Source organism: Dasypus novemcinctus, chromosome 22, assembly GCF_030445035.2.
Source record: "Dasypus novemcinctus isolate mDasNov1 chromosome 22, mDasNov1.1.hap2, whole genome shotgun sequence".
NCBI lineage: Eukaryota > Metazoa > Chordata > Mammalia > Cingulata > Dasypodidae > Dasypus > Dasypus novemcinctus.
This window is the reverse complement of record NC_080694.1, coordinates 35,672,264-35,694,331: the sequence shown is the minus strand read 5'-3', so window position 1 is coordinate 35,694,331 and position 22,068 is coordinate 35,672,264. Positions and strand designations below refer to the sequence as shown.

The 22,068-nt window shown below is 40.8% G+C and overlaps 2 protein-coding genes across 4 annotated transcripts in view; one reads left to right on the top strand and one right to left on the bottom strand.

Moving 5' to 3' along the window:
- ECI2 (enoyl-CoA delta isomerase 2) overlaps positions 1 to 21,399 on the top strand; it is a 36,814-nt gene extending 15,415 nt beyond the window's left edge. For 2 of the 3 annotated variants that reach the window (XM_004473545.5, XM_004473543.5), the window contains exons 2-10: positions 711 to 873; positions 2,770 to 2,868; positions 3,064 to 3,252; positions 5,107 to 5,176; positions 6,609 to 6,711; positions 7,962 to 8,082; positions 12,676 to 12,765; positions 20,337 to 20,480; positions 21,151 to 21,399. In XM_004473545.5, the coding sequence (XP_004473602.1) occupies positions 766 to 873; positions 2,770 to 2,868; positions 3,064 to 3,252; positions 5,107 to 5,176; positions 6,609 to 6,711; positions 7,962 to 8,082; positions 12,676 to 12,765; positions 20,337 to 20,480; positions 21,151 to 21,306 (1,080 nt within the window). In that variant the 5' untranslated portion in view covers positions 711 to 765 and the 3' untranslated portion in view covers positions 21,307 to 21,399. Of the gene's footprint in view, positions 1 to 367; positions 505 to 710; positions 874 to 2,769; positions 2,869 to 3,063; positions 3,253 to 5,106; positions 5,177 to 6,608; positions 6,712 to 7,961; positions 8,083 to 12,675; positions 12,766 to 20,336; positions 20,481 to 21,150 lie in introns of those variants that run through there. The other variant, XM_004473544.5, reaches the window with a different exon arrangement.
- The window catches only part of LOC101410993 (testis expressed protein 56), a 50,684-nt gene continuing 37,129 nt past the window's right edge, over positions 8,514 to 22,068 (bottom strand). The window contains exons 3-5 of the mRNA XM_004473570.4: positions 21,532 to 21,754; positions 10,659 to 10,767; positions 8,514 to 8,760 (exon numbers count right to left, since the gene is read on the bottom strand). Coding sequence (XP_004473627.2) covers positions 8,744 to 8,760; positions 10,659 to 10,767; positions 21,532 to 21,754 — 349 coding nt within the window. The 3' untranslated portion in view covers positions 8,514 to 8,743. The remainder of the gene's footprint in view (positions 8,761 to 10,658; positions 10,768 to 21,531; positions 21,755 to 22,068) is intronic.

The following is a 22,068-nucleotide window of genomic DNA, read 5'->3' as shown; positions in this document are numbered from 1 at the left end:
TACAGTGCCATCAAGTTTCCGCCATCCCTCTACTTAACTGTGGGTACTTGAAGTCTTGCGGGTGCCGCGGCCAGGCTTGTGGTTTCTGATCCACCCTCAGGGCTGGGAAAACCAGTAGCCCCATTAGCCTTGAGCCCTAAGGATGGGTCCTCCCACCCCCGGGAGAAGGACAAGGGTCCTGGAACCCGGTCGGCTGCTCATCTGCCCTCCTGAACTTGTGTTTCTTCACCCATGCCCTCCTTCTTCCCACCTGTTTGTATGTTGCGGCACACCAGGAAAGAACTGACCTCATCCTAGTTGATACCTTATTTATCCATGCGAGTGCAGAGGCTGGCTTTGAACCCTGGGACAAGGACTGAATTGCGTGCACTTTGCCCCTTTGGCCTGCCCAGCTCCACCGTGCATGCGCATTCCTTCTTGTCTGTGGTGGGATTGAAACAGCCATTTTAGTTCTCCCTGAGGTTCTCATCTGGCTTGAATTGTTTATGTATACGGGTTTGAGCGGTAAGGATTGCAGCTTGCCTTCCCTTTGAACTTACTACGGCTACCTTCTGTATTGATTTTTTATTGAGGAATTGTTTCGGAAACTGCAGCTAGCTTGCTGGGGCGAGGAGGGAGAAAATACTTCCAACAGAAATAGCATCGTGGTACGTCAGGGTTGGGAGCGATTAGCAGTCATGTTGCAGTGTTAAAGGCTGCCTGTTTTGTAGTCCTTTGCAGGTCGTTGTTTCCCCAGGACCTCAGGTGCACACGAGCAGCTCAGCGATGAGAGCCAGTCAGAAGGACTTTGAAAATGCAGTAAACCAGCTGAAGCACTTGAAGGAGGATCCAGGAAACGAAGTGAAGCTGAAACTCTATGCTCTCTACAAGCAGGTAAATGCCCAAGGCCTGACAGTATGTAAAGACATTTTGGACAGGTGACCTCTCCAATAGACAGGCTGTATATTTTACTAAAATTCAGCTTTCCTGTTTTGGGCTTGCTTTTCCTCTGATGGGTATATACACAAGAGTTTTCCTTGTGTATTATACCTTGAAGTACTATTCAGGCAAAAAAAAAAAATCACTCCAAAAGAAAAGAAGGATAAAAGATAAAACAATCAAATGTGTAGACCTTATTTGGATCCTGATTAGAATAATCAACTGTAAAAGGTATTTGGAGACAATTGGAAAAAAATCAAATATGGGCTGGGTATGAATTCAATGATGCTAGGTATTATCATTAATAGCATCATGGCTATATGAGAAAATGTTGATGTTTTTTAGAAATGCATATTGAGTTTATAGGCATGAAATGGCATGAAGTTTGGAGGTAGCACCAAAAAAGCAAGTATGGCAAAATGCGGTAATTGTAGAATTTGGGTGTTGGGTGCTGGGGGTTCATTATAATCTATTTACATGTACGTTTGAAAATGTTTATAATAAATTTTAAAAAGGAAAGTCTCTTACATTGCAATGTTCAAAGACCACCTGGCAAAGGTGCCTCCCTATGGAAATGTGCCCAGTGGGTACCCACATTGTTTACTGTTCTCATGGCAGTGCCAGACTCTTCCTTCCACAAGGGTAGTCCTCTTTGTGTGTTATCTTTCTCTCCTTTCTGCCTGTTTTTCAAAGCCTCTTTTCTCCTGTTTTAGCCAATTACATTATAAAATCAAAGCTTTGAAACATAGTTATTAAATGGAGCTTTCAATCACCATTTCTGAAAAGCAACCTGTCAGGCTCTTATTTTAAATCACCTACTCCACCAGCCTTGACCCAAATAAAATGTAGATGCTTTTTGCTTTTTCCCTTGCAGTCGAGTATCCTTTGAGCCAGAGCCTCCCTAGCTACCACCTTGTTGCAAAACTACCAGAAATCCACCCCTGAATTTGTGCCATTTGCATCTTAGGGGGCCATCAGAATATACCGTGGGCTTCCAAACATTTGTCAGCTAGTTTCTTTTGACAGTTGTTTGCCTGAATATTTTACGTATGAAAAATGTAACTATCAGAATAAAACCAAGGGAAGCGGATGTGGCTCAAGCGATTGGGCTCCTGTCTACCATAGGCCCTGGGCTTGGTTCCCGGGGCCTCCTGGTGAAGGCGAGCTGGCCCATGCTGCAGAGAGCTGATGGCCCACACCACGGAGAGCTGGCAGCCTGTGCCGCAGAGAGCTGGCACAGCAACATAACGCAACAAAGGGAAACACAGAGGCGAGAAAGCAGACCAGCAGACCAGGGAGCTGAGGTGGCTTAAGCGATTGAGCACTTCTCTCCCACATCGGCGGTCCCGGGATCAGTTCTCCCCCTAAAGAAAAGACAGGCAGGTGCAGAGAGCGCACAGTGAATGGACACAGAGAGCAGACAACGAACACAGGCAGCAAGCAGCGGACAGGGTGGCGGGGGGGATAAATAAAATAAATCTTTAAAAAAAAAAAAGTAAGACTGAGTAACTATTAGAATATTTTAAGACGTTAACTCCCTCAAGCCCTTCTCTTGCCGTGTTTTCAGACACAGGCAGTTAGAACCTATCTTGGGGTCTGAGAGCTATCAGCACATTTTCTTTCTCCAGTCTCTTTCCCCTTGTTTGTGTATTCTTGGTAACAGCATCAAAAAGGGGACAGAGAGGTAGGGGGAAAAGGAAAGGATCAGATCGATTCATGGGCCCTGTGAAAGATTTTAGGGGAGGGGAACAGCAGGCCTTCATGCTAGCTGAGGATTTGATGGCTCTTAAATATTTAGGGCTCCAATTTGCTGGGACATTTGAGCATTAACAGTTCCTATTCTTTTCACAGGCCACCGAAGGACCCTGTCGTGTGCCAAGACCAGGCGTCCTTGACATGATCAATAAGGCAAAATGGGACGCCTGGGATGCCCTGGGGAGCCTGCCCAAGGTGAATCTACATCTCTCCTGCTTTTAGTTCTCTTGCTGTCCTTCTGCTAAGGGAACCTTCAGGCTCCTTGGTCCCTGTATTGAATCAGGGCCTCTGGACCTCCTTCAGCGCAAGGTGCTCTTTATTAATCTACTGAGTGTCTCCCAGTATTTATTCGTTGACCGTGCCCGAAGCTCTTTGTCATCTTCTCTTCAGGAAACAGCCAGGCAGAACTATGTGGATTTGGTGTCCAGTTTGGGTTCACCGTCTGAGTCCTCCAGCCAAGCGGAGCCCGGCGGAGCCGTGAAACAGGGCGGATGTGAGGCCCTGGTGGTGACGAGAGAGGACGGCATCACGAAGATCATGCTAAACCGTCCCACCAAAAAAAATGCCATCACCCTCCAGGTGACATTGTTGGGGGGACTTGGCCGTGCTTTGATCTCTTCCTCTGTCTGCAGACTTTCTGCCTTATTCCTCAGTTGTGAGCTCTCTCGTTTGCGTATACAGGAAGATTCCGAATTGTGGCCACTTCTTCCTCCAACAGAGCTGGGCATTTGGGATTTAGGGTTAATGTGCCTCAAGCAGGTCCTGCATCCTAGAAGGCCCCGCGACTTCCCTAATAATGGAATCACAAATACATCACTATATGTGAAACATACAGAGTTAAGAGAATAAACACAGTGATTGTTCTATGAAGCCACAACTTCTCTAATACAAGTAAATGAAAAAAATATATATATGGAAAATAAAGGCGATGCATAGAGACCCTGTAAGATTGGAGAACTTATTATAGAATGCTCCCAGAAGGATCTCATGCCACTTAGACATCTAAGGGAATATTATTCTGCTTGCATGGAGCATTTTTTTATTTTTTATTTTTGTGTAAGTTGAAAGAAAAAGGAGGATGAACCTTACTCTAAATAGATCATAACCCAGCTCTCCTTAAAATGAGCCGCTTTGCAAAGACAACTTTGCTTTTTAAATCTGTCGTTAAACTAGGTAATAACAATAATTTCTCCCCCCACCCCCGGCCTTTTCCCCTTGAAAAAAATTTATAGAGAATTAATTGGATGCTTGGTGCTAAACTGGAAGTAAATTTCGAGTTCTACCCCCTGCCACTGGTCTATAATTTGTGTTGTAGTGGAAAAAGCATACTAATTTAAAATAGACCCAGGTAAGAATAGCATGAAGTTGGATATGTGCCATTCAATTAATAAAGCATTTGACTCTCAAAACCTTCTTTCCATTTTCCCCTAATGTGTTTCTGTATAACTGCAGGGATAATAACGGTTGCTTTTTACAGAGTGCCTGTCAGCACTTTTCACATCAAAGTTCATTTAATTCTCACAAGGACCTTACTGTTAACGTTATTTAACAAGAAAGTAATTAAAGAGAGGTTAAATAGTAACTTGCTCAAGTTCATGTACAAATAAACAGGAACACCCATATCAAAACCCTGATGTATCCAACTCCCAATCCTGGCTTTTGTCAGTCATGCTGCTGTGCTATGTCATCATAACACGAACGTAAAGTATATGAACGATGGAATTATTTCTTCATTCCATTCCTCTGTGGCCATGAGTCCACCTTTATATATTGTTCCAAGGCCGTACGTTTATTTTCTCTGTCTGTGAATATCAGCCCTCTTCATGGTTCTCTCCCACATTGAAATTTCATATAAAGTAGAAATCATACCTGTTTAAAATGCATTAAAAACTATAACAAAGATGGGTCCAAGATTTTCAGAAATGTTAGATTTAAAATGTTGAGCCCCTTGCAGCATCTTAGAATTTCAGCATTTTAGCATTAGTTAACATTTCCCAGGCTGCTCAGATCACTCTTGACATAACTTAAACATGGCTTCGCAGAGGTTTCTCTCTACCACGTCCTATCCCTTTGGCCCTAGGTAAGTCTCACTGACTTCTCTGGCTTCTTAGCTCTTCACTTTTCCTTCTGCCAATGTAATCCTCTCTTAATTCCCAAAGCTCAAGGACCGTTGTCATTTCCGTTCACTTTTTGAATCAAGTGGTTGTCCCCAAGCATCCACTGCAGCATCTGCTATATCATATGCCCCCAAGAAATTGTAAAAGGAATGAAAAGCCTTTCAGTTGTACTCTTCTTTTTCATTGTTTAAATACCACCAACATAAATTTTTGGTACTTTGCAGAGAGCAGGCTTATCCTAACTGGCATTTAGGGAATGCATTGCGTGCTGATTCTCATTTTCAAAGTTCTTTTCCTCTCCTTTCTGGCCACATAGCTGTATCAAGAAATTATGCTTGCCCTTGAGGCTGCAAGCAAGGATGACTCAGCCATCACTGTTGTAACAGGTGAGACATTTTATTATATTTCTGTTGGGGGAGTTCTCACAAGAGATGAAATTGATTGAATATGCTAGAAGATCATTTCCACCACTGAGCTCATGTAATTCATAAATATGTAAGGTATAATAGACACAGATATAGATATCTTTGTAATGTGAAAAGCAGGTACAAATTGGAGCTCTGGGCTGGACATGCTGGAGCTCCTGACACTTGCCCGTGGGCGTCACCAGGATAACCTCACACAGGGGTTCCCAGTCGCAGTGAGGGGCTCCTCCTCTGGCCTGTGCCACAGACCAGGATCCTAGCGTTTGTTTTTGGTGCTCATCTCTCCGTCGCCTCCCATGTCCAGTCCAATTCCATTTACTTCATCGGTATCTCTAGAATCCGTCTTTTTTCCTGTCTGTCTGCCCTAGTCCAAGCCACCACCGACTCCTGTCTGAACGGAAGTAGACTCCTGTGTAGCCTGTCCACTTTACTTTTGCCCTGTCCTTCCCATGCCCAGTTCAGTCTCCTCACTACATCCAGCATCATCTTCCCAAGTTAAAATCCTAATTCTCCCCTACTTTCTTTCTTTTTATCCCCCCTGCCTCCCGCTTTGTGGCTTTTTGCTTGCTGTCTGCTCTGTGTCTATTCGCTGTGTGTGCTTCTGTTTCTGTATTTTTATTTATCCCCCCCTTGCGGCTTGCTTGCTCTCTGCTCTCTGTGTCCATTTGCTGCACGCTTTTCTGTGTTTTTGCTTGTCTCCCTTTTTTGTTGTTGTTGTGTCACTTTGCTGAGTCGGCCCTCCACGGCGCCTGGGCCGTCAGCTCCCCGCAGTGTGCGGGCGAGCTTGCCTTCCCAAGGAGGCCCTGCCTGGGACGTGAACCCAGGGCCTCCCATATGATAGATGGGAGCCCATCTGATTGAGCCACAGCCGCTTCCCTCTCCCCCACTTTTAAAACTTACATAAATCATATACTTACTAAAAAAACAGGATCTGCAAAACCCAGCATGGCCTGTGCTGCCCGTCCTCACCCTCGGGCACCAGGGCACTTTTAACCCATCCCATGTCCTGGGGTCAGCTTGTACAGGACCTTAACTCATGCTGTTCCCACTGTGGAATGTTCTTCCTGCTCCTGTCTTTTTGGTTGGTCTTGCAAGTCCTTCAGATTTCAGGTCAGTTGTCCCTTAGGAGCGTCCCTCCCTGAACTCCCCAGTATGACCCAAAACCCCTGGTGACATAGACTCATGTCATCATTTACTTCTCCTTCGCAGCACGATCATAGTGGCATTATTGACGCTTATTTGGGTGCCTGGAAACCAGTGGTCTAGCTTCTCATAGTCTGTATTACGACGACAGTCTTAGCCAGTAGATTGCCAGTACCTAGCACAAAGCCTAAATGCAATAATTATGGAATGAATGAATGAATGGTGTGTTTGTTGATTTTCTTGTTTACAGGAAATGGTGACTACTTTAGCAGTGGGAACGATCTGAATAACTTCACTGAAAGTCTCCCTGTTAGCCCAGAGGAGAAAGCTAAAAATTCTGCCGTCTTACTCAGGTAAGAGTTGGTCTTCGTCTGATCCCAGGGGGCTCTTCCTTACTCAGCACAGTGGTCTCTGGTTGAACAAAAGTAAAATCTAGATTACTCTTTGCCAGTGTAATTGTGAGCATTGGACACGCATCTTTTTCCAAACCACTTCCATCAATAGGTGGATGGTTCTTTAACTTCTCTACTTGTTCATCCTGCTGAATTTGAAAAGCATAAAAGTAAACAGTGATAGCAAAATAAAAAATTTTTTTTAAAGTAAGCAGTGGGAGCAGATGTGGCTCAAGCAGTTGAGTGCCTACCTTCCACATGGGAGGTCCCGGGTTTGGTTCCCAGTGCCTCCTGAAAAAAAACAAACAAGTAAAACAAATAATAAAGCCAACTCAGAGAAGCCAATGTGGCTCAGTGGTTGAGTACCAGCTTCCCATATATGAGGTCCCAGGTTAATCCCCAGCCCTTAGAACCTCAGAGAAAAAAAATAAACAAATGTGGCTATAAATAAAGTTCTCTCAAGGCAGAAAAATTTAACTGATTCTTTTCCAGGCAGAGGAATGCATGACTTCATTTTCCTGGTAAGAGGAAGGGGAAGTGGCCTCAAGAAACGCAGAGGACGCAAAATCATCTCTGTCCCTAACTCATTTGTCCCTGCCAAGCCCCCAGTGCCCACTGTGCTATAATATTGCAGCCCATCCTACTCTCAGAGTCTACAGCCTGCTTACTGGCCAGACCTAACCACCGAAATAGGAGTTCTGAACCAAGGTAGACCAGTAGCCTGCACCGTGTACCAAGGTAGATCAGTAGGATGCACTGTGTACTGAGGTAGACCAGTAGGATGCACTGTGTACCAAGGTAGACCAGTAGGATGCACTATGTACCAAGGTACACCACCCAGTAGGCTGCACTGTGTACCAAGGTATACCAGTAGGATGCACTGTGTACCAAGGTAGACCAGTAGGATGCACTATGTACCAAGGTACACCACCCAGTAGGCTGCACTGTGTACCAAGGTATACCAGTAGGATGCACTGTGTACCGAGGTAGACCAATAGGATGCATCAAGTTCCATTCCAGTGGATGTCATGGATACAGATCGTGGGAGACCACAGCACGGACCAGCCAGGGAGGCTCTGCTGGTTGGTGTTTCAGAAACTCCCAGCCTGCCCAGAAGGAATTCTTATTTCAGACACATTACTGTCTTGCCTGTACTTCAGTAATGCTGCTTCAGACAATTTAAACGTGCTTTGATATTTCCATTCCTGTAGGGATTTCGTTGGCCATTTTATAGATTTTCCTAAGCCTCTGATTGCAGTGGTGAATGGTCCAGCTGTGGGAATCGCCGTCACCCTTCTTGGGCTATTTGATGTGGTGTATGCGTCTGACAAGGTAAGTCAGCTCCAAGAATCTATTAAATTAGGCAAGTAGAGTAGAGATGGGGTCCTTTGAGTTTTCCTTTATTGCTAGTAGTAAACAGGTCATATAGGATGTGTGGTAGAATGGACTGAAGTTAGATTTTCCTCAAAGACTGTCTAACCAATTTGACTGATTTTATTTTTCCTTTATTATTATTTGGATTTTCCTAAAAACCAGTTGTTATGAACATTGTATCAATTGTTTTTCAATTTCCAATTTTAATATTGTTCTAAAGTAGTTAGAAGACTCTTGCAAACTGGTTTTCAGGGGCGGAGGGTATAGCTTATTTGCAGTTTTTGCAAGTGGATTATTTTGACACTTTTTTCCCAACTTAAACAAATTCTGGAACTTAAGAGTTTTAGAGTAGGAAAAGACTGCAAGCATTAACTACTCAAACTCCGTCCTTTGCCAGAGAAGTTCTTTGTTCAAGATACAATTCAGCCTTCTGTTTTTAAAGGGTTCACCACTGCGTTACATATCTTACTACTTATTCCTACTACAGTAACAACATGGGTCATCATAGGAAATGAAATTTTGAAAAGTCCAAAGAAAAAAAGTAAAGTTAAAAATCACTCAGGGAGCAGATGTGGCTCAAGCACTTGAGTGCCTGCTTCTGACATGGGAGGTCCTGGTTTCAGTCCCTGGTGCCTCCTAAAAAACAAAAACCAAACAACAAGTAAGCAAACAAGAAAACCAACTCGGGAGCCAATGTGGCTCAGTATTTGAGCACTGATTTCCCATATACGAGTTCCCCATTCAATCCCTAGCCCCAGTACCTATAATAAAAACAAAACAAACAAACAAAAAAAAAAACATAATCTCACCACTAAGAGATAACCAGTGTTAACATTTGGGTTACTTATTTAACTAACCCTTTGATTGCTAGGACATTAGGCTATTTCCACTTTTCATCATTATAAGCAAAGATGTGATAAGATTTTAGAAATTTTACCCCAGAACTTTTATCGTAGCACTAATAGCCACCACTAGGGTTATCACATTCTTAGAATGACTTTTGCTTACGTGGTTATAAAATTTGCTGATCCACAGCCTGGTGGGAAACATTCCCCTTTTGACATCGAAGTGATTCCTAGTTTTTTTGAGAGGTATTTTCCATTGAGACAGGAAAATATTTTACGGTCTTTAACTCTCTTGGATCATCCTTTGCTGAATTTCATTTAATCAGATTGAACATGCTGGCAGATCTAATTCTTATTAATAATTTTCCCATAAAAATATTAGAAAATGTGATTTTAAGGGCTGGAGTAGCTGCCTGACTTTCATAGGTGGAAGTTCCTGCTTAAAAAATGGAATCAGTGGCCTTTGCTTACATTCTATTTGTTAAGTGACCTATTGTTAACCTGCTTTTAACAGAGTTGGGGTCGGTATCATAAGTACTTGGACAAATATTCAACTATATTTGAATCTTGTCCTGCTTCTCCCACTGAATTCAAAACTATTATCGTATTACATCATCCTTTTAAAGATTTTTTTGATTTCTTATGATGCAAATTGGAATTAAAATGAAATCAGAGAACCTAGAGATATAATTTAGGTACTAAGAGATTTGGCCCAAAGTAAAATTTACTTAACATGTAGTGACCATTGCCAAGAGTTCACCCAACAGAATTAAACCAAGGATTAGTTGAAAATCAGGGAAAGATGTTGAGGAGAGAATCTGCGGGAAGAAATTCATTTTATAGGATTGATCATAACTGGCTTTGTGAATTAATACCAAGGGAGTGGGAAGAAGAGATGTGATATGGGGGCATTTTTGGGACTTTGGAGTTGTCCTAAATGATACTGCAGGGTCAGATGCTGGACATGATATATTCTGCTATAACCCACTGAATGTACTGGGGGAGAGTGTGAACTGCAGGGTAAACTGTTATCCACATGGTGTTGCAGTGCTCCAAAATGTGTTCGCCGAGTGCGATGAGTGTGCCACAATGATGGGGGAGGTTGTTGGTGTGGGAGGAGTGGGGTGGGGGATAGAGGATATATGGAAACCTTTTTTGTGACGTATATATCTTCAAAAAAATATAATGTACAAAAATGATGGTGGGGTGTGGGTTATATGGGAACCTCATGTTTTTTTACATACATTACATTAATGTTCTATGTGATCTATTAACTTTAATTTAAAAAGTGTCATTAAAAAAATACTGTATTAAGTGGTGGGTTAATATTTAACCCATATAACAAATACGTTAATTAGAACAATGCCTATTAGCTTCTCCGGCAGCAGGTAGTACATATGTCTATGTGCTAATTAGAAGGTGGGAATCCTAAAAGTTAAGAATATTTGCATGCTTACTAAGCACTCTGTCAATGCGCTTTATATATGTAAAAACACTGCACCCAGCAGCACTATGAGATAGGACTGTCATCCCCACTTCACAGATGAGGAAACTGGCTGGGAGAGATTGAGAAATTTTTCGAAAGTCACTGAGCAGTCTGATGTCAGTGCTTCACCCCTTAACTATACTCTACTGCTCTGTTTCTGAAAGTAAGCATTTAAATGCTGTCATTGTCAGCTGTGTATATACCTGTTTGTGGACCCTTAGCTATGGTTGCCCTTTTTTTTTTACCCCCAGTTTCTTGCTTATTTTCCTTAGGCTGTGACTTCTCAGTATGTTTTGTTGAATAAACTTTCTTCTGGATGAGGAGAAAAAGAGAAGAAAGGTGAAATTAATAAATGACTGTTATTATTTGATTTATATGTTGCAAACATTATATATTTATATCTTCTAACAAATATTTGTTAATAAACAGCACCTTGACTGATAATAGGAAATTATACCTACCTATTCTGTTTATTTATTGTCAATTATAAATCAAATTTCCTTTCATTCATCAAGAAACAAACAAAAGTCTTAAACCTAGGGGAAAAAAACTAAAACGACTGCTCCTGTATTCTAAATTACCAATATTAAAGTCAATTCTAGGATTTAAAGCCAATCAAAAATCTGTGGAGCAAAATCAAGACAGACTGAGGAAAAAAATTTCCAACTTACATAACAAAATCTCATCTCTGTAAGATATTTTTAAAGTGCATCTATAAACTGAGAAATCAACAACCTAATATAAAAATGGGCAATGGATAGGAATAAGTAGCTCACAGAACAAAATATAAATAGCTCTTAAAAACATATCAGAAGCCCTCACTTTATATGAAATACCTTAATAAATAAATTCGTAGAGACAGAAGGTAGGTTACAGCACCTGTTCTCAGAGGTTAGAAGTAGTGAGGGATGGGCAGTTTTTGCTTAAAGAGGGGTAGAGTTTCTGTGACGGAGGGGTTGGGTAATGGTTGCTGGTGTAGGTAGCATAATAGTGTGAATGTGATTACTGTCACTGAATCATGCGCCTGAAAGTGGTTAAAATTGGAAATTTTGAGTTGTATAGATGTTGCTCCACTTAAAAAAAATAAATGACAGAAAGACGTAAAGAAAATGAAAAGACAAGCCACAGACCAGGATAAAATATTTGCAAGACATTTATCTGGTAAAAGTCTTGTAACCAGAGTATATAAAGAATTCTTACAACTCACTAAGAAGAGCACAACAATGTAATAAAAAAAAGTGGGGGAGCCAGTGTGGTTCAGTTGTTGAGCTCCAGCTTCCCATGTACGAAGTTGCAGGTTCAATCCCTGGTCCTGGTACCACGGGCAAAATATTTTAACAGTTACTTCACCAAGGAAGATGGCTAGTGAGTACATGAACCAGTGCTGAACATCATTAGTCATTAAGGTACTGCAAGTTAAAACCAAAACGTTACACCACTCCAATACCTACTAGAATTGTTAAAAACATTGATAACAGGCTCTAGCAAGGACGTGGAGCAACTGTTGGTTGAGTCCTCACGCACTGCTGAAGGAAATGTGAAATGGTACAACCACTTTGAGAAACTGTTTTCCAGTTCCTTATAAAGTTAGATATACATTTGTCACACAAGCCAGCAGTTCCACTCTTAGGTATTAGCTCAGGGAAATTGAAAACACAAAGACCTGTACACAAATGTTCACAACAGCCTTATTCGTAATAGTCACAAACTCAGATCAGCAAGTGAATGGAGAAACAATTCTGACACATCCATACAATGGAGTACCACTCAAAAATAACAAGAAATAAACCGCCGCCCCAGCAGCAAGGTAAAGCCCTCTCAAGAGCCTTGTGCTGAGAAAAGTCATGGTTACATGGCATGTGGTTCCATTTATGTAACATTCTCAAAGAGCAAAACTCTTGGGACAGAAACCAGATCCGTGGTTGCTTGGGGGCGGGAGAAGGGATTGACTTCAGCAGGGGAGCACAGGGACCTTTTTGGGGTGATGGGAATATTGGGCACCATGATTGTGGTGGTTATGTGCCTAGACAGTTGTTAAAACTCATCTAACCACACACTTTGGAGGAGTGAACTATATCATGGCTGTATTATATCACAGGAATCCTGATTTCTTAAAAATAATGTTTATTCCACTAAGTATAATAAAGATGTAGGCAAATAGTGCTTATAATGCTATTAACAAATCACATGGTTTTGTTTTCTTTTGTTTTCCCCAAATAGGCAACATTTCATACTCCTTTTAGCCACCTCGGCCAGACTCCAGAAGGATGCTCCTCTTACACTTTTCCAAAGATAATGGGATCAGCTAAGGTAACTTTTGTAAAGCTTTAAAAAAAAAAATTTTTTTAATGAATAATCTCTATTCCAGTGCAATGAATCACTTCTATTCCAAAAGGAATCCCTTTCTCTTGCTAATATGGACAAAAGAAATGGAAATGATAATAGATGGTGGTGATGGTAGCACAACATTGTGAAGGTTATTAACAGCACTGCATATTATGTATGTGAATGTGGTTTAAAGAGGAAAATGTAGGCTGTATAGATGTTACTAGAATAAAAAAATTTAAGAAACTCGTGGGACAGTGCAACACAGCAAACCTTGTTGTAAATGATGGGCTATAGTTAAAATAATAATTATAATTTATATCATTATAATTTACATAATTTATATAATTATAATAAAATTATAATACTATAGTTAATAGTATTGTGGTTACTAGTTCAATTATTAAAATGCTCTTTCATAAAGTGTAACAAATATACCACAGTAATGCAAGGCGTTCATAGTAGGGTGGTAAATGGGAGCTCTGTATTTTACATATTTCATGCTTGACTTTTCTGTAAACCTGCAGTTTCTCTAAGTAAAAAAAAAAGCAGAAATAATCAATGCCCCCCAAAAAATGAATGTGGACCCCTACCTTTCACTGTATACAAAAATTAATTCAAAATGAGTCAGCAACCAAAATATAAGAGCTAATGGTATTAAAACTCTTACAAGAATATAAAGGGACAGATCTTCGGGATGTTGTAGGAGATGCAGTGGATTTTCAGATTTTATACCGAAAGCACAAAAAGAAAAGAAGATATAGATAAAATGGGCTTCGTCAAAATTAAAAACTTCAGAAATTTCTGGGGAAGATGGTGGAGTAGTGAGCTCCAGGACACAGTCCTTCCACCAAAACAACGATTAAACATGCAGGAACTGTCTCAAACAACTATTTTGAAACTCCAGAGGCCAGAAGGAAACTATACTGCATCCAGGGAAGAGCAAAAGATAGAAAAAATTATATAATGCCAGTGTTAATCAGAAGAGAGCTGGGATGGCTATACTAATATCGGATAAAATAGACTTTAAGTCAGAAACAGGTACAAGGTATTTAATACAAAGATGGTCATTACCTAATGAAACAGGGGACAATTCAGTAAGAAAGTGTATCCAATTATGAATATATATGCACCTAACAGCAGAGCCCCAAAATATATGGAGCAAATACTAACAGATTTAAAGGGAGAAATTGAAAATTCATATTAATAGTAAGAGACTTAACATACCACTCTCAAAGGATAGAACATCTAGTCCTGTATACTTTCTTGAATGATACAGCAAACCAACTAGACCTAACACATATATAGAACACTGCATCCTATGAAAACAGAATACATTAGTTATACATGGATCATTCTCCAACAGAGACCATATATTGGGTCACAAAAGAAGTCTTGATATATTTAAAAATATTGAAATCATAAATGCATATTCTCTGACTACAACATAAGCTAGAAATCAGTATCAGAGGGAAAAAGAAAATTCACAAATACGTGGATATTAAACAAGATACTGTTAAACAATGGGTTAAAGAAGAAATCATAAGGGAAATTAGGAAATATCTCGAAAATGAAAGTGAAAATAGAGTATACCAAAACTTACAGGATGCTGCGAAGGCAGTGCAGACAGGGAAATTTATAGCTCTAAATGCTTACATTAAAAAAGAAGAAAGATCTCAAATCAGAATCCTAACCTAAGAACTGGAAGAACTCAAAACAGAAGAGTAATCGAAAACCCAATGTGAGCAGAAAAAAGGAATAACAAAGATTAGAGTGGAGATAAACGAAACAGAGAAAAAATAGATCAACAAAACCAAAAGTTGGTTCTTTGAAAAGATCTGTAAACTTCCAAACCTTTAGCTAGACTGACAAAAAGAGAGAGAAGATAGAAATTACAAAATTCAGAAATGAAAAGGGAGACATTACAACCAGCCCTGCTGAAATGAAAAGGACTATAAGTGGATAATGTGAGCAACTGTATGTCAGTAAATTATATAACCTAGATGAAATGGACAGATTCTTAGAAACATACAAACTATCTGCAGTGAGAAGAAGTAGAAGATCTCAACAAACCAAGTCCTAGTAAAGATATTAAACCAGTCATCCAAAACCTCCCAAAAAAGAAGAACCCACACCAGATGGCTTCACGAGGAAATTCTGCCATATATTCCAAGAAGACTTGAACTCCAGTTCTGCTCAGATGCTTCCAAAAAACTGAAGAGGAGGGAACTCATTCTACAAGGTCAACATCACCCTCACAATAAAGCCAGATAAAGAAACCACAAGAAAAGAAAACTACAGACCAATATCTCTTACGAATATAGTTGCAAAATTCCTCAACAAAATATTAGCAAACCAAATCTAACAGCATAGTAAAAGCATTATACACCATGCTGAAGTAGGATTATTTCTGGTCTGCAAGCTTTGTTTCAACATATGAAAATCAATTAATGTGTAAAGCATAACATTAACAGGATGAAGGAAGAAAAAGAACATGTTAATCTCAATGGATGCAGAAAAGTCATTTAACAAAATCCAGCACCCTTTCTTGATAAAAACGCTTAGAACACTAGGAATAGAAGGAAACTTCCTCAACATAGCAAAGGGTATATATGGAAAGTCCATGGCTTACATCCTACTTAATAGTGAACGACTGAAAGCCCTCCCTCTAATATCAGGAACAAGACAAGGATGCCCACTGTCACCATTATCCAACATTATATTGGAAGGTCTTCCCAGAACAATTAGGCAAGAAAAAGAAAAAAAAAAAGGCATCCAAATGGAAAAGAAAGAAGAAAATTTTCCCTATTTGCAGATGATATAGTCCTATATACACAAAATCCTGAAAAATCCATGAGAGCTCTTAGAGCTATTAATAAATTAGTTCAGCAAAGTGATGGAGTACAGGATCAACACCCCAAAATCAGTAGTGTTTCTGTACACAATTAATGAACAATAAGAAAAAAATTTCAATCACAGCAGCAGCTACAAGAGTCAGATATCTAAGAATAAATCTAACCAAGGATGTAAAGGACTTGGATACAGAAAACGACAAAATGTTGCTGAAAGAAATCAAAGAATACCTAAATAAATGGAAGGGACATTCCGTGTTCATGGTTTGGAAGACTAAATCATTAAGATGTCAATCATACCTGTGTTAGTCAGCCAAAGGGGTGCTGATGCAAAATACCAGAAATGGGTTGTTTTCCATAAAGGGTATATATTTGGGGTAGGAGCTTACAGGTACCAGGCTATAAAGCATAAGTTACTTCCTTCACCAAATTCTTATTTCCACATGTTGGAGTAAGATGGCTACCGAAGTCTGCCAGGGTTCAGGCTTCCTGGGTTCCTCTCTTCACAGGTCTTGCTTCTCTCTAGGCTCAGGTCCTCTCTTTTCTCCACAAGGGCAGCTGTAGACTATGAGACTCTCTAGGCTTTGCCTCTCTCCTCAAGATCACCTGTAGACTATCAAGCGAATGGCTCTCTCTCTTTCACCAGGGTTTCTGCCATGTCTAAAGAGCCATCTCTATTCCTCTGTGCTCTTCTCCTAGTTCAGGTCCTCTCTTCCTGGGGCTTGCTTCTCTTTCCTCTGTGTGCTTACTTGCCAGGGCTCCAGCTCAAGACTCCAGCATCAAAACTCCACATCAAAATCTCTAACTCTGTCCTTTGCCATGTCTTTTATCTGTGGGTCCCCACCCACCAAGGGGCAGGGACTTAACACACTACTGACATGACCCAATCAAAGCCCTAATCATAATTTAATTATGCCCAGGTACAGATCAGTTTACAAACATAATGCAGCACAAGGTGTTGGTGGTGGGGTGGCATATGGGAATTCTTTATTTTATGCATGACTTTTCTGTAAACTTAAAACTTCTCCATTAAGGAAAAAAACTGAAAACTTTTTGTGCATCAAGGACATTATCAAGAAAGTGAAAAGACAACCTGCAGAATGGGAGAAGATATTTGGAAAGCATGTATCTGATAAAGACCTAATATCCAGAATATATAAAGAGTAGCTGCAACTTAATAACAAAAAGACAGTCTGGTTGAAAAATGGGTCAAGGATTTGAATAGACATTTCTCCAAAGAAGATATTCATGTGGCCAATAAGCATATGAAAAGGTGCCCAACATCATTAGCCATCAGAGAAATACAAATTAAAAACCACAGTAAGATACCATTTCAACTCACTAGTATGGCTATTGTGTTTTTGAAAAACAAAATATTAACTATTGACAAGGATGCAGAGAAAGAGGAACCTCATTCATTGTTAATGGGCATGTAAAATGGTTTGACCACTATGGAAAGCAGTTTGGCAGTTCCTCAGAATGTTAAACATAGAATTACCATATGACCTGGCAATTCTACCATTAGGTCCCTACCCAAAATAATTGAAAGCATATATTTGTGCACCAATGTTCAATGCAGCATTATTCACAATACCTAAAAGGTGGAAGCAACCCAAGTGTCCATCAACAGATGAATGGATAAACAAAATGCTGTATACCCCTACAATGGAATATTGTATTAGTCTGCCAAAGGGATGCTGATAGAAAATACCAGAAATCTGTTGGCTTTTATAAAGGTATTTGTTTGGGGTAGAAGCTTACAGTTACCAGGCCATAAGGCATAAGTTACTTCCCTCACCATAGTTTGTTGCCACGCATTGGAGCAAGATGGCTGCCAATGTTCAGGCTTCCTCTCCCTCTTAAGGCTCTGTAGCCGCAGCTTCTTCCAGTATCAGCAATAGGCTGGGATAAATCTTGTCTGTCTTCCAGGGCTCCTTTCTCGCAGCTCTCAGCTGCTGTGTTCTCTCCACAGGGTCAGCTGTAGACTATCAGGGTCTCTAGGCTTTTGTCCCTCTCTCTCCCCAGGGCTCGATTTTCTCCAGGCTTGACTGCTCTGCTCACTCCACAAGGCTAGCTGTGAACCATCAGGCGAATGGTTCATCTCTTTTCCTGGGGACTCTGCTGTGTCTGTGGAACTGTCTTTATTCTTCTGTGTTCTTCTCCTGTGTGCTTCCTTCCCAGGCTCCGGCTCAAAACTCCAACTAACTTCCGTGCCTTTTCATTTTCTCTATGAGTCCCCACCCACCAATCGAGCAGGGACACTATGTCCTATTGATGTGGCCCAGTCAAAGCCTTAATCGTTATCTATTCAAGTAAAAGTGTGAAACCTCTGATTCTCATATAATCTAATATGCCTGGGAGGGACAGACCAGCTTACAAACATAGTCCAATATCTACTTTCGGAATTCATGAACAATACCAAACTGCCACAAATATTATTCACACATAGAAAAGAAATGAAGTACTAGTACATGCTAGTACATGGATGAACCTTGAAGAGATCATGTTGAATGAAATAACCCAGACACCAAAAGAGAAGCATTATATGACTTCTCTTAAATGAACTACTTAGAATAAGCAAATTCATAGAGACACCAGAATAGTGGTTACCAGGGTTGGGGTGGGGGAGTGGGCAGTTATTACTAAATGGGTATGAGTTCTGGTTCAGGATGATCAAAATCCTGGAAACAAAGCTGAAAGTTACACAGTACTATCACTGTACTTAGTGTCACAGAATTGTCCACTTAAAATGGCTAAAATGATTTTTATGTTATGTATATTTTACTACAATTAAAAATAAATTATTTCTTTTTAAAAAGGAGTTAGACCTCCAAGAAAGCAATATTTGGAAAAGATGTCATGAAAAATATAGGGGAGTTGGCAAAAAATAAAAAAGGCGGGGGGGGGCAAATTATTGGCCCCTCAGTTTTGTGAAAAACCAGACTCTTCAGAGTCTCTGGTTTGAAAGAAAATGAGAAGCTCCCCCTGCGGCTCCAAAGCACGGGTATAGCAGTTTGATTTAATTGATGAATTCCAAAAAGAAATATTGGATTATGCTTGTAATCTGGTCTGTACCTGGGCATGATTGAGTTATGATTAGGGCTTTGATTGGGCCACATCATTAGGGCGTTGAGTCCCCATCCACCAAGGGGTGGGGACTCACAGATAAAAGGCATGGCAAAGGATGGAGTTGGAGCTTTTGATGCGAGGGTTTCTGATGTTGGAGTTTGATGCTGAAGACTTAAGCTGGAGGACCAAGAAGTCAGCATGCAGAGGAAAGAGAAGCCAGCCCCAGGAAGAGAGGAACCTTGAACCCAGAGAAAAGCAAGCCCCAGGAACGTAGGAACCCAGGAAGCCTGAACCCTCGCAGCCATCAGCAGCCATCTTGCTCCAAATAGACTTTGGTGAGGGAAGTAACTTATGCTTTATGGCCTGGTATCTGTAAGCTCCTACCCCAAATAAATACCGTTTATAAAAACCAACCGATTTCTGGTATTCTGCATCTGCACCCCTCTGGCTGACTAATACAGCGGGGTATTGCTCTTTTTGCAGGTTGCTCTAGTGATAGCTACTGTGTGCCCCAGGCCTGCGCCCAGCAGCCCTGCGCACTAGCCAGGTGAAGGAGCGGGGCTGGGCCAGCCCCCCATGCTCCTCTGAGCCCAGAGTCCCTCCCGTTCCATTGCCTGACAGATGAGCAGCATCCACTGACAGTGACATCACAACTTCTTTGCTTTGGAAGTCATATACAGTACCAGCAGATAGTGAGGTTCCTGGGTGTTACCACTTCCCAAAGCACTCCCGGTCTGTGTTAAGGCGTCCAAGGCTGCGAAGTGGCTGTTTGGGTCTCTGTTTATAGAACCCTGGTTGCCCAGGCTACGAGTATGTGGCTATAGGGCATGAGGACAGGTCTGGAGAGCCAGGGTGTGGGCAAGGGCTTAGCCAGCTTCCGTGAAGATCTGACAGAATTTTCATTGGCCTTTTAGGTTTTGTTGTAAATTCTAAAACTTTTTAAAATCTCATGATGCTGTTCAGGTACCCTGAATTGTTAAACAGGCTTTAACTTTGCAAAGTTGGGCTGAACCAACTCTAGGGCTTAAGCATTTGCCTATGAAGTTACCTTGACTTTTCTGGAAGAGAAATTGCATCTGTAAAGGATATCCACTTAGGGCCCTTTTTGGTTTTGTTCAAAACTAAATATAAGCCCTTTTTAACTTATCTTGAGTCATAGAGGCTTAATTTGAATACCTGTGCAGGTAAAGAAGACTGCCAGAGCTAGACCACTGGGTAGAATTTCCAGCAAATGGGATTTTGAAAGTTAGTATTTCTAAAGGCTCGTGGCATTCCCTGTGACAGTGATTTTTTTTTCTTTATTCTGTAATTGTTATAGTGTATAAAACAGAAAATCAGAGCTGCTCAGAGTTAATATAACCGGTATCTGCCTTAGGTCCTTTCTGCCCCTCCAAAATAAGACGGAGCAGCCCCACCCACCGCCTTTGTAGAGAGCCCGAGGTGGTCTCCAAGTGGTCTCGGCATGCAGTTGGCAAACTGTTGTCCATTGAGGTCAACACGTTCTACCTAAGAAATTCAGGCAACCTCAAAGGACCACCAGGAAATCTCCCCTGTGCCTATGGAAGTAGTTAATTCACTGAAATTAACTGAAGCCTTGTTTTATTAAAATAGTGTCAACCTTGCTTTTCATTTCAGGCCTCTGAGATGCTTCTTTTTGGAAAGAAGATAACAGCTAGAGAAGCATGTGCTCAAGGACTCGTTGCTGAAGTTTTTCCCGATAGCACTTTCCAGGAAGAAGTTTGGGCCAGGCTGAGAGCATATGCAAAGATTCCCCCAAATGTTAGTATTCCTTTTTCACTTATAGGAATCATGGATATAATTCCCTAAAGGCAAAATTTATTTGCCTTATGAGAATAAGTAATAAAAAGAGAAGATGATCTCCAGGTGGCTTTAAGCATATCTAACTTTAGGAATTCGAATAGTAATAATCATGTTGGAAATACTGATTTTTTTTAAAAAAATTTAGGAAATAGGCATTTCTCTGATGCAAAGGGCAGTAGGGCAGTTCTTTATAGGGATAACTTTGAGGATGACTGTTAGTGGAGCCCGTTTTGAAATTCAGGGAAGAAGTTAGTATTTTAGGAGACTCTTACTGCATAGCACTTTCTTGTTCACATTGGTAGTGAGTAACTTGCTTGACACTGCTTATATTCTTGCTGCTCAAAATGTGGTCTGAAAACAAAAGCTTCAGCATTTACTTGGAGCTTTTTAGAAGTGTGTCATTGCAGGCCCTGCCCCGCACCTATGGAATCAGAGTCTTCAACAAGATGTCCAGGTGACGCGCATACAATGCAAGTTTGAGGAACACTGTTCTTGTGTTGCACATACATCTTAAGGTTTAACAGGATTTAGTTAAATGAATACTGAAGAAACAAGAATGAGCATTATCGTATAAGCCCGTTCCCGATAGACTAACTCCTGACCTTTTTATTGGTTTTGTTTTCTTCAGGCCATGAGATTTTCAAAACATACAATCCGAAATAGAGAGAGAGAAAAGCTACATGCTGTTAATTCTGAAGAATGCAGCATCCTGCAGGAAAGGTGGCTGTCAAAGGAATGTATGAATGCGGTCGTGAGCTTCTTATCCAGAAGAGCAAAACTGTGATGATGACGGCAGTGGAGTTAGGTGTTTCAGAGGCGGGAGCGTGATATAACCCTGATGCATGAGCTCTTTTAAATAAACTGCCACTGTGCCTTTCGTCATTGTTAAAGTATCTATGATGGTAATTACAAATTTACGAGAGCCCAGATGCAAACAAGAAAGTACATAGAACCAGCTTTAAGAATTTACATGGGTTTTTGGTAATGGGGGGGGGGGGTGGGTTCTTACAGGAGTCGACATGAATGGCTGTTGCCAGAAACACTGAAATAGCCTGCCTGGGCTCTTGTTTTGAAAAGCATTCATAGCGTGACAAGCTGAATTCGTATCTTTAAACACCACGATAGCACTTTGCTGTCCACTAGGGGTCACAGACCGAACTGGACCGAACCCTGACAGCTTTTGAATGACTGACTGAAGATCTTCCGTGGGTTGCATGTTCTTCTTCTGCCACCTAGCGAGGGAGCAAACAGAAATGTTAACAGAAAATAAATAAGATTCTTCGTTTCTTTTTTTCTTTTTCCCGCAATTTTAGAGGCATGAAGGGAGAATTGAGTCATTGGGAGAAAATGTTCTTTACTAGAATTATTATTTCCTTTTTTATTACAAATAGTCTTAATTTTTGTTTAAAATGGTATTTTTTAAAAAGGGCGTACCTGCACAGGCGCCTTAAAACTGTCCTTGCAGCTTTCTGTTTTGATTAATTCCACACATATCAATTGATAAAAGTCTGAGAGTGTAATTGCAATGACTAAAAACTGGCCTGGG